Raw genomic sequence first — 16,363 nt, 5'->3', positions numbered from 1 at the left:
GCTTTCTCGCCTCTTCCTACACAACACCTCACAGTCAGTGTCCCAGGCCAGCAGCCTCGGACCTTGTCGGATAACGTGCACAGTTTGTTTCCTTTCTCCCTTTTGGCTGCCTTTCTGGCGAAGATAACTGTGGTTAGTGGCTGTGGCCCCTAAAGTTGACACAGCTGTCGGCTTGGTAGCTGAGTCCTGTTGTCCACACCACTAGGCTAGGGGCCGAGAACCTTCTGCGACCTGAACCCTCCACCTGACGGCCGTCAGCGTGGAACGAGCCCCACGGGTGGCCTACGCTCAGCCCGTGCCTCTGGGATCCCCTTCCCTCTAGAGGGAGCTTCCTTCTGTATCTACTCCTTCCAGCAGCTCCTCCCAACTAGGAGCTGCTCTGTTTATGTCCTTCCACTTCTCCCCTTAGGGGAGAACTGATCCTGACTTCCTTACAATTCTCCTGCTCTAAACCTCTAGCTCCACCCACCTCCCAACACCCTTTCCTAACCAGCAGGGATGAGATCATCCTCTTTTAGTACAGCAGGGCACCCTGGATGGACCCTAAGTGTATGTTGGATGTAGGTGTCAGAGTGTGGTCAGGTGCCTCCACCTTACCTGGGAAGTGGGATACCACACCTCTGGGGGAGGTGCAGAACCTCTGTGGCGACTGAACCCTCAGGGGCGCCACACACACACTGACACTGCAGAGGTGTAAATCACACACAGTGTCAATGTGTGAAACTGTGTTCTGATCCCCCTATTGTATGCAGCAGCCACTCACTGCACCAGGATCACACTGTTGCTGACAGGAGAGGTAGATAAGGTGTGCACACTGACACTGCGGGAGCTGAGTGAGTGTGGGCAGATACAGTGTGAGAGTGCTCTCCTCTCCTGTCAGCATTGGCCGTCCGCTGCCGTGTGATCCTGTGAGCAGCAGCTGCAGATAGGATAGGGATCAGAATGCATCCGCACACACAGACACTGTGTGTGCTCTTGGCCCCTGCAGTGTCAGTGTGTGCAGAGCTGGGAATTCAGGTCAATCAGCGCTCCAAAGTGAGCAATGTTAGTCTATATGAGTGGAGATGGGGAGTATTGCAATTACAGGGGTGGAACGGTGCACTGAGCCCTTGGCCATTCCATGCGTGCACCGAGGATCCCCCATTTACATATCTAATAAAATGAAAAAAGTAAAATCTAGTGTACAAGTATTTTATGGAGGCTACGTCCCCTATATGAATGTATAAAAGGTTTAATGAGAGTTTTGGGGGCAGACTCTCTTTACTGCTTCCCTCCCAACTCAGCGCCGCCCCCCCCGTCCATAGGTCATGTCTGGTATTGCAGCTCCATTGTAGTGAATAGGGCTGAGCTCCGATCCATCACATACAACCTGTGGACGGGGCCGGTGCTGTGTTTGAAATAAAGCAGCCATGTTTTTTTGATCCTGCACCACTCGGGTGTATTTATAGTGTATGGAATATACGGGGTCGTCCACTTGGGTCTCTGTCCTCTATGACCCAGAGTTGAGCGTCGCTCTGTAAGATCAGCGCTCCCTCTGGGGACACCAGACATCCATGTGTTTCCTTAATGCCGGCTGTGACCTTACAGCAAATCTGCCAAAACCTCCCATCAGAGCCACATGTGCAGAATACTCACTGCCGGTCGTCTTGTATCCGGCTTTTCTTCCTGAAATAAGCAGAGAAGATGGAATTAGGAAGAGAAACCTGAAGACGCCATTATCATCGGTGACATATAATAATAATATAGTGTAATGGGGGAGAGATGAGGGGAGACGATATACAGTCAGGAGCCCCTACAAATAACATGTGGAAGGGCACCCACAGACCAAGGAGAAAAGTGAGGAGCCCCCAACCCTAAGATATAACACAGCCAATCAGAAAGAAACATGAGGGTATAATACAGACATGGACGACATTGTTGGTACCTTCTGCTAAAGTAACAAAATCCCGCAATGGTCACTGAAATAACATGAAACTGACAAAAGTAATTTTCAAGTTTAATTTACTGAATATCAACTAATGAGAATCAGACTTTGTTTTTTTGCTTTTCAATTGTGGTCGAAAATGTAAAAAGCAAAACAAAAAAACCTAATGAAATTGGCCAGGACAAAAATGATGGTTCCCTTGACTTAATATTTTGTTGCACAAGCTTTTGAGGCAATCGCTGCAGACAAACGATTTCTGTGACTCTCAAGGAGATTTCTGCCAACATGCACAGGGATTTTGACGGCTTCTTGTGAACAAACTGCTCCTTGTATCTCAGGTATGAAGCCGTCTTCTCCAGACATCAGATCTCAGCTCCTTCCACAAATATTCAATAGGCTGTAGATCAGGGCTCATAGAATCCACAAGAGAACGAATCCGATGCTTTGCTCTCAGCCATTCTTGGATGTTTTTAGCTCTGTGATTTGGGTCATTATCCTGCTGAAGGACCCATGAGCTGCCACTTTGGGCAAGGTTTCTGACGCTGGGCAGCACATTTCCCTCCAGAATCCCTTGATAGTCTTGAGATTTCATTGTACCCTGCACAAATTGAAGACCCTCTGTGCCAGAAGCAGCAAAGCCGCCCAGAAACCTAACAAAGCCTCCTCCATGTCTCACTGTAGGTACAATGTCCTTTTCTTTCTATGCTTCATTTGAGCATAGAGCTGATGTGACACCAAAAAGCTCCAGTTTTGTCTCCTCTGTCCAAAGGACACTTTACAGGGAGCCTTGTGGCAACAATGGTTTGCCACTTGGTAGTCATCCGTTAAGTCCTCTTTAGACAGCGACGGATGGTGCGATCTGGCACTGATGTACCTTGATCTTGGAGTTCACCTCTAGTCTCTTTGGAAGTTGTTTTGGGCTTTTTGGTTACTATTTGTATTACACATCTCTTCAACTTCTCATCAATTTTTCTCTTACCCCCATCCATGGAGGTTATCTATAGTCCCGTAGACCTTACATTTCTGAATATGTGCAGCTGTAGTAACTTATAGTCTTTACTTTTAACATGTTCATCTATATTTTTCTTTATCTCCTGAGACAACTCTTTCCTTAGCTTTCTTTGGTCCATGATACCAAACAGCACAGTGACTACTTTTCACCCAATAAATAGGTAGATTCACTTATTAAAAGTATGTAGTCCCCTGTGTCGCTAATTACAGGAACCCCCCCTAGTTTATTATGTTACTATGGTTAAATTATTTTCAATCTTCTCTTGGGGTACCATCTCACAGCCATATGTCTCAACTGGGAACACAATTGCAGTGATCAGACTTTGTTTGACAGCGATTGCGACACACTTGCACTTCCACCTTTGGTCCATGGTTGTGCGCCCCAGTGCTATCTGACACATAATCTCTGCTGTTATTCTGCTGCTGCAATTAATGATGGACACACAAAAAAATGAAGTGGTCGACCACTTTTATTTCTACATTTTTGATCTTTATATGGACTTCCTTCATGGTGATGGTCAGGATTTTGGTTTTCTTAATGTTCAGTTAAGTCGCACTTTCTACCTGTAACGTCAAAAGCTTTATGGAGGGAGGTCTTGGAGCTGCCATGAGAGGAATCCAAATTAAACGAGCCAATTCACATGTGGAGGGTGCACGTCCAAGCTAGTTAGCATAGCGGAATCAGAAAAAAGAAGAGTGACGGCACTCCAGGCAACTTGTTTTTAATATGCCTTGATTTGCTGCAATAAAATATATTTTTTTACTCTTCGCCACGACAGCACCCACTTGGAGAGAGGGATCCGCCCATAGGAACAGGAAACCTACAGAGATAAAAGAGGGCGGTCCGCCTCTCCTCCTCAGTTGGTTTCCTGTTCCTAAGGGGAATCGCAGGATACACTACAGTCTTACCTGGGCCAAGGAACCGCCTGTGCAGTTGCTGCGAGAACGGCAGGGGTTCCGGTCCAGAGGCAGCGACGGGGGAGTGCTGGAATCCGGCTCCCTCCTCGGCTGGGATATACTACGAGCCAGAAACACCGATACCGGGTGGCGCCGACCGGTGTTCGTCTGAAGAGAACATGACACCGGCAGAAGATCTATTCCGGTCCATGTGGGGGCGCAGGAACCGGAGAAAACGGCAGCCTCCGGCGTTCCTGAGGGGCTTCAGCGTCCAGGAGAACGCTCATACAGCGCGGCAGGAAGTGGTAAGGAGGAGCTTCCGGGTCACCGGAGGCTCCTCGGCTCACAGCGCATGCGCGGCTGGGTGGCACCACAGACGCAGGCGCTCCCCACCCCCTCCAGAGAGAGAGAGAAAAAAAAAAAAAAATGATGATGATTTTACTAGCCGAGCGGCGGCTAGAGGAGCGCTGAAGCGCATACTAATAAGCCGCAGATAGTTCACCTGGAGGGGGAGGTACCAGGCATGAAGGGGCTTACAAAAGGCCGGGGGCAAAAGTATACGGCGTGCAATCATGTCTTCACCAAGGCAGGACACGCATCCCCAGGCAGGCGATGCAGCAGCAGCCAAGGACCACGCAAGACGAGGTTCCTCGGATCGTAGCCACAGAAGCCACGCTAACAAGCCTCCTTCTCAGCCTCCTGAGCCGGTACCTACAGCTTCTCTGGGTGAGTGGACGTCGCTCTGCCTATCAAGCTGATGATATGTCTCTCTCTCTCTCTCTCTCGATCTCCCTCTCTCCTCCGTCATAATGTCCCCATCTCAGACTAAGAGGAAGGAAAAGTCAAAAAATAAAGAATGTGCCCTGTGTACATGTCCGCTACCGGACTCTTACACAAAAAGACTGTGCAAAAGATGCGTTAACGAAACGGCGAAACAGGCATCAACATCAGCCGTTGATATAAGGGCCATAATTAGAGAAGAACTACAGGCCTTAAACCAGTCTAGCAGGCCTACTAGTATCGAAACTACTAAGCCATCAGGGGCCGTAGACACCGATGAGGGTGAAATAGCCTCAGATGATTCCAATGCATCCACATCAGCGTCCTCCTCACAGATGGAGAGCCGTTGCTGTTTTCCTTTAGATAATATGGATAATTTAGTTAAATCAGTAAGGAATACAATGAGATGCACAGACACAAAGGAGCCACAAACGACTCAGGAAATTATGTTTGCGGGGCTCACGGATAGGAAAAGGAGAGTTTTTCCGGTCATTCCAGCAATAAAAGCTCTGGTTAAAAAGGAATGGGAGAGACAGGACCAGAGAGGATATCTGCCCTCAACCTCAAAGAGAAGGTACCCCTTTAGCGACGAAGATTTGTCGACATGGGGTAAGGTCCCAAAGGTGGACGCAGCAGTGGCCTCCGCTTCAAAGCAAACGATCCTACCGGTAGAGGACACAGGGGTGCTAAAAGACCCTCTTGACCGCAAAGCAGACGCTGCTTTAAAAAGGGCATGGGAGGCGGCTACCGGTATGTTTAAACCGGCAATAGCCAGTACATGCACAGCTCGTTCTATGCTAGTCTGGATCGATCAATTAGACCAGCAGATAGACCAGAAGATCTCCAGAGACAAGCTACGTGCCGCCATACCACTAATCCGGGGCGCAGCAGCATATATAGCAGATGCTTCGGCGGATTCCTTACGCATGGCAGCCAGAACAGCAGGATTGGCTAATAACGCCAGACGTAGCTATTGCTTAAAAGCTGGAGAGGTGACACCCAGTCCAAAACAAAGCTGTGTACCATTCCTTGCGAGGGTGAGTTCCTATTTGGGAAAGCCTTAGATGAAATCCTTATGAAGGCAAAAGAAAGGAAAAAAGGATTCCCTAACCCTCCTCTCCCATTCTATAGGAGGGCGTTTAGGAGAAGACCATTTGGTCGGGGAAGAACAGCAGAAAATCAAAACCGCTGGACCACAAAGGAAGGAAAAGGCAAAGATGCCATATTTAGGGGATCCTCCTTCCGCAGGGACAGGAACTGAGGAACCAATCCCTCCAGTAGGAGGAAGGCTAAAAAATTTTCTTCGAGAATGGGAGAAAATTACGGCTAGCCCTTGGGTTCTGGGCATTATTAAAGAAGGGCTAAAGATAAAATTCCATCATGTACCCAGTAATTCATTAATTATAACATCCTTCAGCTCACCGGTTCAACAACAGGCCCTGGAAGCTGAAATTTGGAACCTACTGAACAAAAAAGTTTTGGTCCAGGTTCCTAAAGGGCAGGAAGGGAGAGGATTTTACTCCCCTCTCTTTCTGATATCTAAACCAGACGGATCATTCCGGACGATAATCAACCTAAAGAAATTAAATTCATTTATAATAAATCATAAATTTAAGATGGAATTCATAAGATCCACGATTAAACTTCTCTTCCCCAATTGTATGATGGCAGGCTTGGATCTGAAGGACGCTTATTATCATATTCCCATCCATTACAGATATCAGAAATATCTCAGAGTGGCGGTCCTCCTCGATGGCAAGATACAGCATCTCCAGTTCACGGCCATGCCATTCGGCATTTCCATCGCACCACGAGTATTTACAAAGGTGATGCTGGAAGTGATGGCTTTTTTACGCCAGAAAGATACACTAATAGTACCCTATCTGGATGATTTCTTGATAGTAGGAAATTCAATTCGACAATGTAATGAGCGAGTTGCTGATACAATCTTGTCCCTACAGGCCCTAGGGTGGATAATAAACTTCAAGAAGTCCAGAATCGAGCCGCAGTCTATCCAATCCTTCCTGGGTCTCGAGCTAGACTCCATATACCAAAAGTGTCTGCTGCCACAGGTAAAAATTTCAGCAATTAAAAAGAAGGTTAGGATAGCAATAGATCGACCATACATGTCCTTAAGGGAAGCAATGTCCCTTCTGGGATCCCTCACGGCTTGCATCCCGGCAGTTCGGTGGGCCCAGTTCCACACGAGGAAGCTACAACACCAAATTCTCATAGAGGAATCTCGTGTCCGGGGGAATCTGACAAAGAAAATCACGCTATCCCAGGGAGTCCTAACCTCCCTTGCATGGTGGCTAACGGACGATAACCTAGCGGGGGGAGTACCTTGGGTTATAACACCCTCCCGTATAATTATCACGGACGCTAGCCCCACAGGATGGGGAGCCCATATGGGGAATATTTTTGCCCAAGGCCTATGGGATATAGGCGAAGATAAGGATTCGTCAAATTTAAAAGAACTAAAAGCAGTCTATCATGCAATTTGCCATTTTCTTCCACAGCTGCAAGGGGAAAACGTAAGAATCCTTTCGGACAACACCACAGTAGTCGCGTATCTGAACAGACAAGGCGGAACTCGATCAGTCATCTTAATGTCTTCCGCAAGAAGGATTTTATCCCTAGCAGAAAAACATTTTTTGTCTCTTTCAGCCCTCCACATAAGGGGAAGAGACAATGTCCAGGCAGATTTTCTAAGCCGCCATACACTGCGACAAGGAGAGTGGTGTCTAGACCGGGGGATATTCACACACATCGTGTCGCTATGGGGTCTACCCCCAAATAGATCTCTTCGCCACCAGAGAAAACAGGCAGGTGCGAAGGTTCTCCTCTCTAAATATAACAGACAATCCGGAAATTCTGGATGTACTCCAGGCCCCGTGGCAATTCAAACTGGCATATGCTTTTCCACCAATTATACTACTACCACAGGTGATCAGGAAGATCAGAGCAGAAGAAGCACGGATAATCTTAATAGCACCATTCTGGCCCAGAAGGCCATGGTTTTCGTGCCTGCAAGCCATGTCAGTGACAGACCCGTGGGTGCTCCCTTCAACCCCCAGGCTCCTCTCTCAGGGGCCATTCTTCCATCCTCAAGTGGACAATCTCCACTTGACGGCCTGGAACTTGAAAGGGAAATGTTAAGATCAAGGGGATTCTCGGAGGGATTAGTCATTACACTCCTACTAAGTCGGAAAGTGGCAACGACAAAAATTTACACCAGAGTATGGAGAAAATTTCTAGAATCACACACGGGCCCTGATTCTGGAGAAATTCCAATCACAGCGATCCTAGAATTCCTACAGAGAGGAAAGGAATTAGGCCTATCTGTTAATACACTAAAAGTCCAGGTATCGGCTCTAGGGGCCCTCTATAGTTATAACGTGGCAGGCAATAGATGGATAAGCAGATTCATCTCGGCCTGTGAACGGAGCGAGCCAATGCACATACCTAGAGTTCCTCCTTGGGACTTAAACCTGGTTCTGGAGGCTCTAACACGTCCTCCCTTTGAACCATTAGACTCAATATCCCTTAAACACCTATCCTTCAAAACGGTACTGCTAGTTGCACTAACCTCAGCCAGAAGAGTTAGCGACATACAAGCACTCTCAATAGAACCTCCTTTTCTGTTGACATTTCAGGATCAGCTAATATTAAAACCAGATCCCTCATACTTGCCAAAGGTAGCAGGGAAGTTTCATAGATTGCAAGAGATCCACCTCCCTTCATTTTTTAGTAACCCTTCTTCTCCAGAGGAAGAAAAGTTCCATACACTAGACGTTAGAAGAGCTGTGTTACAATACATCGAGAGGTCTAGCAGCTGGAGGAAGAGTAGGGCTCTGTTTGTTTCCTTCCAGGGCCAAAAGAAGGGATATGAAGTCACAAGAGGTACTCTGCCTCGGTGGATCAGAGACGCGATCAGTCTGGCATATTCCGAGAGCAATGAAAATCCTCCGGAGGGTATCAAAGCACATTCCGCCAGAGCTATGGCTTCCTCTTGGGCAGAAAGGGGAGACGTCGCAATCGAATCTATATGTAAGGCGGCAACCTGGTCTACACCCTCTACCTTTTATAATCACTATAGGCTTGATTTATCATGCTCATCTGACCTAGCCTTTGGTAGAGCGGTCCTCGGCACGGTGGTCCCTCCCAGGTGAAGGTCTCTGAAAGTCTCTCCAAGTGGGTGCTGTCGTGGCGAAGAGTAAAAAGCCGGATTACTTACCGGTAATGCTCTTTTAATGAGTCCACGACAGCACCCGTTCACTAACCCTCCCTAGAAGTTAACATTATGTATATACACCTTCTTAGTTGTAAAGTTAATAAAATTAGAATATTGGACAATAAAATGGCCTAATAATTGGCGGTCCTCCTGGTACTCTGAAATCCAACTGAGGAGGAGAGGCGAACCGCCCTCTTTTATCTCTGTAGGTTTCCTGTTCCTATGGGCGGATCCCTCTCTCCAAGTGGGTGCTGTCGTGGACTCATTATAAGAGCATTACCGGTAAGTAATCCGGCTTTTTTCTTCATTCCTGGAGTGCCGTCAATCTTCCTTTTTTCTGATTCCGCTATGTCAAAAGCTTTAAGTGCTTCTTACTCTCTGCCAGCATAGTAATATCGTCTGCACATATCAGATACATGATTTGAGTGTCTAGAGTGAAATGGGAAGCTGAATTGGGAGAGATAAATGATAATAGATGGGAATCTATTTTAGAATATGTGCCTAAGATCTCTATAAGCGAACCTGGGAGGATGTCTCAACTATACGTGATTCATAGAGCTTACAGAACTCCCGATAGACTGTTCAAGATGGGTTTGAGGTCTGATTCCGAGTGTCCATGATGTTCGCAGGAACGGGCAGACATGCTGCGGCATTGCCCTAGATTGTCTGCCTTCTGGACGGTTGTATTGAATCGGATTGAATTGATATATAGGTGTATAATTCCCAGAGAGTGTGTAATTCCTTTGGGCTGTATATTAGGTTATGTGGAAGAATTAGCAGCGGTATCTATGGTCAAACTGGCAATTGCTAGATTGTTATTCATAGCAAGGAAATTGATTGCTCGGTTCTGGATCAGAGAAGAGCCTCCGACTAGACGAGACTTTCTCACGCAAGCGGATCATATAATTTTATTGGAAAAAAGTATTTATACTAAGAGAAATAAACTCAACGTATTTCAAAATATATGGCAGCCATGGATAGAATGGAATTAGATTTGTGGGGAGGATGCATTATGTTATAGATGATGTTCATACTATACAATTGTTTATGGATTTGGGAAAGAATATCGGATAGGAAATGAGGAAGACACTGAGGGGGTCTCGAAGGGGGGGGGATAGGGGGGAAAAAGGGGGGGATTTTTGTTCATAAAAATACACTCACTGGCCACTTTATTAGGTACACCATGCTAGTAACGGGTTGGACCCCCTTTTGCCTTCAGAACTGCCTCAATTCTTCGTGGCAGAGATTCAACAAGGTGCTGGAAGCATTCCTCAGAGATTTTGGACCATATTGACATGATGGCATCACACAGTTGGCGCAGATTTGTCGGCTGCACATCCCTGATGCGAATCTCCCGTTCCAGCACATCCCAAAGATGCTCTATTGGATTGAGATCTGGTGACTGAGGAGGCCATTTGAGTACAGTGAACTCATTGTCATGTTCAAGAAACCAATCTGAGATGATTCGAGCTTTATGACATGGCGCATTATCCTGCTGAAAGTAGCCATCAGATGTTGGGTACATTGTGGTCATAAAGGGATGGACATGGTCAGCAACAATACTCAGGTAGGCTGTGGCGTTGCAACGATGCTCAATTGGTACCAAGGGGCCCAAAGAGTGCCAAGAAAAAATTCCCCACACCATGACACCACCACCACCAGCCTGAACCGTTGATACAAGGCAGGATGGATCCATGCTTTCATGTTGTTTACGCCAAATTCTGACCCTACCATCCGAATGTCGCAGCAGAAATCGAGACTCATCAGACCAGGCAAAGTTTTTCCAATCTTCTACTGTCCAATTTCGATGAGCTTGTGCAAATTGTAGCCTCAGTTTCCTGTTCTTAGCTGAGAGGAGTGGTACCCAGTGTGGTCTTCTGCTGCTGTAGCCCATCTGCCTCAAAGTTCGACGCACTGTGCGTTCAGAGATGCTCTTCTGCCTACCTTGGTTGTAACGGGTGGCAATTTGAGTCACTGTTGCCTTTCTATCAGCTCGAACCAGTCTGCCCATTCTCCTCTGACCTCTGGCATCAACAAGGCATTTCCGGCCACAGAACTGCCGCTGACTGGATTTTTTTTATTTTTCGGACCATTCTCTGTAAACCCTAGAGATGGTTGTGCGTGAAAATCCCAGTAGATCAGCAGTTTCTGAAATACTCAGACCAGCCCTTCTGGCACCAACAATCATGCCACGTTCAAAGGCACTCAAATCACCTTTCTTCCCCATACTGATGCTCGGTTTGAACTGCAGGAGATTGTCTTGACCATGTCTACATGCCTAAATGCACTGAGTTGCCGCCATGTGATTGGCTGATTAGAAATTAAGTCTTAACACACAGTTGGACAGGTGTACCTAATAAAGTGGCCAGTGAGTGTATATGATTATATGTGAACAATAGCTTGATCTCATATATGTTATAATTGTTTTCATTAATAAAAAATTATCTGATTAAAAAAAAAGAGATACAGGATTTGAGTACTGGGGTGAAAATAGGCAGAAAAGCCATCAGCAAAGTCCAGGTTCCTTATGATTACTTCCACATAGAGGTTGAAAAGAAAGGGAGAGGACGCCTCCTTGTCTTGGCGCTTTTTGATCTTGATCCATTCATTATTTCCATAACTGGTTCGCACTGTGGCTTCTTCATCGTTGTAGAGTGACAAGATTGAGCTAAACAAGTGCGCCGGCTCCTACCTCACTCAGTGCTTCCCAAAGCTTATACTCAACACAGTGACAATCCTTGGTATAATCAGTGAGGTGCAGGTAGAGCGTCTTCTGGTGCTCCCTCATCTTTTCTATTATCCATCTCAGGTTTGCAATGTGATCATGTCCCTTTATCCTTACAGAATCCAGCCTGGGCATCAGGAAGTTCTCTATCAAGGATGTTCCCCAAGCGCTTCTGAATGACCCTTAGAAGCAAATTGCGGGGATGGGGAATCAGGGCGATTGTTCTATAGTTGGTGCAGACCCTGATGCTGCTTTTCTTCAGCAGTGGGATAAATGCTGATTTTTTACAGTCCTTCAGCCATGTGCACATCTTTCAGATTTTCTGACATACTGCTGTCAGTGCGACTCTCAGGACTGGATTGAGCAGCTCTGCAGAGATGACATCAACGTTAGATGCTATGGTTTTTGGCAACTGCCTCAGAGCCCAATCCACTCAACTTTCCAATAGTTCTGGTTCCTCTTTGCCTCCACGCTCCTCATGATAGCCACTGCTTGCGCTAGCATATAGTTCCTCTCTGTATACCTTCCATCTCTGCTCAATGTCCAGCTGATCGCTAATTTCATTGCTATAACAGTCTTTGATGGTTGCTTGGCGTGCTAAGAAAGGCTTATTCCTGCCCCAAAGGATTTTCGGGCTCTGAATCTAGAGCCCCTGTTGCAGCGATTTAGAGCAAAAGTACATACTTGGTGTCGCCTGCCATTGTTGAATATTGGTAGATCTAACTTAATCAAAATGGTAATGATGCCACAATTATTATATTTGATACATAATTCTCCGGTGTGGATCTGTAGGGACTTTTTTGCAAAAATAAATACATTATTCCGGGAATTAATTTGGAAGAAAAAACAGGCTAGGATTCGCTTGGAGATACTGCAGCGAGGGAAGGAGGAGGGAGGACTGGCGGTGCCAAACCCATTCATATACTATATAGCCTCCCAGATGCAACATCTTAAGGGTTGGGGTAGAGACGGAGCATATGACAATGGTGGTGATATTGTGAGAGAAGGATCGGTATGGAAATATCCAGGGTGCCGGTTGGAGGTGGGAAGACGGCAGATAAATGGGGCACGATACCCCACGTTGGCTATGATTTTCAAGGTGTGGGATAGGGGTAAGTCTCTTTTGAGGATAAATGGGCCTACGGAGTTCTGGCCATTGTGGCGGAATCCGGATTTGCAAGAGATCAAAAAACTGGTGGGGTTCGGAAGATGGGAAGATAAAGGGATTTATCTGGTGTCATAAATTTTGCAAAATAATACTCTTAAGAGTTTTGAACAATTGAGAACAGAATTTCACCTCCCACATGTCTTCTTTTATCAGTACTTACAGCTAAGACATGCATTGGAAAAACAGAGAAGGACAAATCCGGTGATAGTGACACATAATCAAACACTACATATGCTACTTACATCTGAGTCTTCTAGGGGACTTATCTCTGAATTATACAAAAGATTATTGCCTGCCCATCTGGAGACATACCCACTGACTGCTGCTAAGAATAAGTGGGAACGGGACGTTGGCCCCCTGACGGAGGACCAGTGGTCCGATATTCTAGAACAGGTCCCTAAAATGGCGGTTTCTGAGTGCCAGCGGCTTTCGCAAATATATCTCATTCACAGGGTATATAAAACACCCAGCTTATTATTTAAAATGGGACTCAGGCCCAATACACAATGTGTTAGGTGTGGGCAGGATGATGCCCACTTGATGCATGTTATGTGGGAGTGCGGGCACATTGGGGATTTCTGGAGGCAGACCCTGGGACTCATATCCCAGGTATACCATATTACAATACGACCGTCACCTCGTCTGTTTGTTGAATTTATGGGAGGAGGGGTTTGACCCGGACTCTGCAGTGGCCCTGGGGATAGCACGTATCCTATATCAGGCAAGAAAGATACTTGCATATCATTGGTTGGATCCTATGCCACCAACATTGTCAGAACTTAAAAATAAACTAAGTAATGTCATCAGATTGGAAAGGGGGGCTTATTTAAAAAGAAATGCAATAAGAAAGTTTTAAAAAATTTGGCAGCCATGGATGGAGTCACCGGGTCTCCCCTCGGGCGCACTGGTACGGGATGCGATGTTGGACCAGTTGCTGTTGTGCTTGCGGTGATGGGATGCTTGGGGGGTGAAAATAAAGTCTAGTGTCCTTTGTGGCGAAGTGGATTTTGAGTGGCGCGGTGGGAGGGGGCTGGGGTGGATTGGACCTGATATCCGCGGGGGGGCGAAATATGATGCGGAGTGGCGCGGCTGGCGGGGATGGTTTTCCCACTGAACTGAGGCACTGATGTATAATTTTGATTTTTGTTTATTTGTGGAGCCAGGTTGTTTATAGGCTCAATTTTATGCAAATATCTGTGTTTTGAGATTTTCTTCTTTTTATTTATTCTTACACAGGAAGAGTTTTACCCTTTAAATAATATCTGCTTTCAATGTAATTTTTACTAGCTATGTCATATTCTTTCTGTATTGATTCCTGAATGTTTAATAAAAAAGATCTGATTCAAAAAAAAGAAAGGCTTCTTCACTTGTATCACAGAGGCCAAAAAGATCCCTAGTGTGGCCCCGCATACAGGCTTGAGGTCCATGCATCTGGGTCGCCCTCGCTCACACAGGGCAGCGGGGTACTCGGTACCGGACCGGTGTCAAGGTGGGAATGTGTCACAGCAGCGTTGACCCTGTCCGTGGCCCTGGGCGCCCTATATCAATGGCGGTGATGTTAATGGTGTTAAAGTTTATTAGAATAGTTTGTGACGCCACCCGTGGTGTTTGGCAAGTAAGATGTTGAGCCAACGCTGCATACAGATCCGCTGGGACTGATGGCGTGGTGCAGCAGAGATGGTGTAGCTCCTCACAGGTGGAGCTGTAGTCCCAGGGCAGTGTAGGTGCAATGGATGAGGAGAGGCGCAGAATGGTATGGAGGTGTAGTGGTGCTGGAATAACTGGAGGACACCCGAGTATGCGGTTCCAAAGCTTTACTCACATTTTGCAGTTCACTCCACTGCCTGCCTCCGTACTGTGTTCTCCAGGTCAGGGCCCCAGCCAACCCCCAGGCAGGATAGGATTCTCCCTTCCACACTCCGCCAACATGTACCTTTCTGAACAACTCCTCTAATTCGCATTTAGGTGCGAAGCACTCCAGTACTTAGTTACCCTGGAATGCCTCTCTCTAGGTGTTCCTAGTCTTTACTTGTATGACAGACAGCTGTAGCCTGCTTCGGGGACTCCTCACTGCTTCCCGGCTCTCTATTCAGTTGCTGTTGTGTCCCAAGTCTATGATGGGAGCAAGGCGTTAGCGGCTCACTACTCCTCCGGTGTCTGTTGCCGGACATAAAGATCCAATCAACCTCGGGGACCGGGCCCCGGCCTTTGCGCTCTCTGGACTGGAAGGGTTCTCTATCTTTCTTCAACCAGCTTCCCACCGTCCTTCTATTCTCCTTCGTTCCGATCTGTTCTCTCTCTCTTATGGAAGGTTAGGTTATCAATCTTATCAGTCTCTTTCTCTGGTCTTTCTCGTGCCAGCAGCCCAGATCACTGGGACCTGCTGCAGCACGTCCCTCAGACACCCATCTTCTCTCTTCTCTCTCCTCTAACCAACTAACCACTAACTCTCACTCTTCCCACTCTTTTATATCTAACTCCAACCGCCTCCCCAGCGCCTCTCGTGTTAGGAAGCCAGGGACCACAAAAGGCACCCTATGACCTTTCCAGCATAAAGCATGGATGGGTCCCTGCTGAACTATCCTGTGTGTGGGGTGCAGGTGTTGGAATGCGGAAAGGAGTTCCCAGCCTACCTGAATGGTGGGGCACTACACCTTAGGAGAAGGTGCAGTACCACTGTGGCGACTGAAGCCTCAGGGGCTCCACACATCAAATTTTGAAATAAAAGGCTATGTTCACACTAGGCGGTTTTTCAGCTTTTTTTCTGCAGCAAAACCTGCTCTCTTGGCAGTAAGAAATTGCCCCAAAAAGTAGGTTTTGCTTGGTCTCTGTTGTGTTTTTGCCATGCTATATTTGTCTCTTGTGCATGCTGATAAAGTATAGTGCAAAGAAAAAATCATATTCTACTTCATCAGGTTTTGCCACAAAAAACACAGCAAAAACTGATACCTGCATTTTTGCAGCATTTTTTCACCACCCATTACTTTCAAAGGGTGAAAAATCCTGAAAAAAAACTGAAAGAAGTGACATGCTCTGTTCTGCAAAAACCAAGAAAAGGCACAAAATACTGAGGACAAAATAAATAACCAAGCTGTGTGCATGATATTTCTGAAATCTCAGACTTTGCTGGTACTGTAAAACGCAGCTCAAAATTTGCATGAAAAAGCTGAAAAAAATGCCTAGTGTGAACATAGCCTAATTATACATTTGTTGAGACGTACATCAAGTTTATGTAAAGACTTGATATTTTCAGTGTTGACCTTTATTTTTCAAGACTTCTGCCGTTCGCTCTGGCAGCTGAATATATCAGCTTCTGGGCCAAATCCTGATGACTGCCCGTCTCATCGGTGCTTTCTTTTTTTTATCCTACCACTTTTCTGAGGATTGGTCACAGGTTCTCAATGAAATTGAGATCTGGTGAGTTTCCACCCATGGATCCAAAATTGTAATGTTTTGTTCACCAAACCACTTAGTAATCACTTTTGCCTTGTGACTTGGTATCCACCATTCTGGGAAAGTATTGCTCATCATCACATTGCTCCTGGGTGGTGGGGACAAGTTGCTCTTGGAGGAGGTTTATATCCCATTCTGTATTCAAGGCAGTGATCCTAGGCAAATTGTGAG

The 16,363-nt window shown here is 46.4% G+C and overlaps 1 protein-coding gene across 2 annotated transcripts in view; it reads right to left on the bottom strand.

Annotated features, from left to right (window-relative positions):
* Positions 1–16,363, bottom strand: part of LOC141048421 (class I histocompatibility antigen, F10 alpha chain-like) — a 490,026-nt gene that overhangs the window by 9,266 nt on the left and 464,397 nt on the right. For both annotated transcript variants that reach the window (XM_073543971.1, XM_073543970.1), the window contains exon 6: positions 1,636–1,665. In XM_073543971.1, the coding sequence (XP_073400072.1) occupies positions 1,636–1,665 (30 nt within the window). The remainder of the gene's footprint in view (positions 1–1,635; positions 1,666–16,363) is intronic.

This window comes from Dendrobates tinctorius, unplaced genomic scaffold (genome assembly GCF_039654945.1).
Source record: "Dendrobates tinctorius isolate UK_male_01 unplaced genomic scaffold, ASM3965494v1 ptg000135l, whole genome shotgun sequence".
In the NCBI taxonomy this organism is placed as follows: Eukaryota; Metazoa; Chordata; class Amphibia; order Anura; family Dendrobatidae; genus Dendrobates; species Dendrobates tinctorius.
The sequence above is the reverse complement of the archived record's forward strand: the minus strand, read 5'-3'. Positions and strand labels throughout refer to the sequence as shown.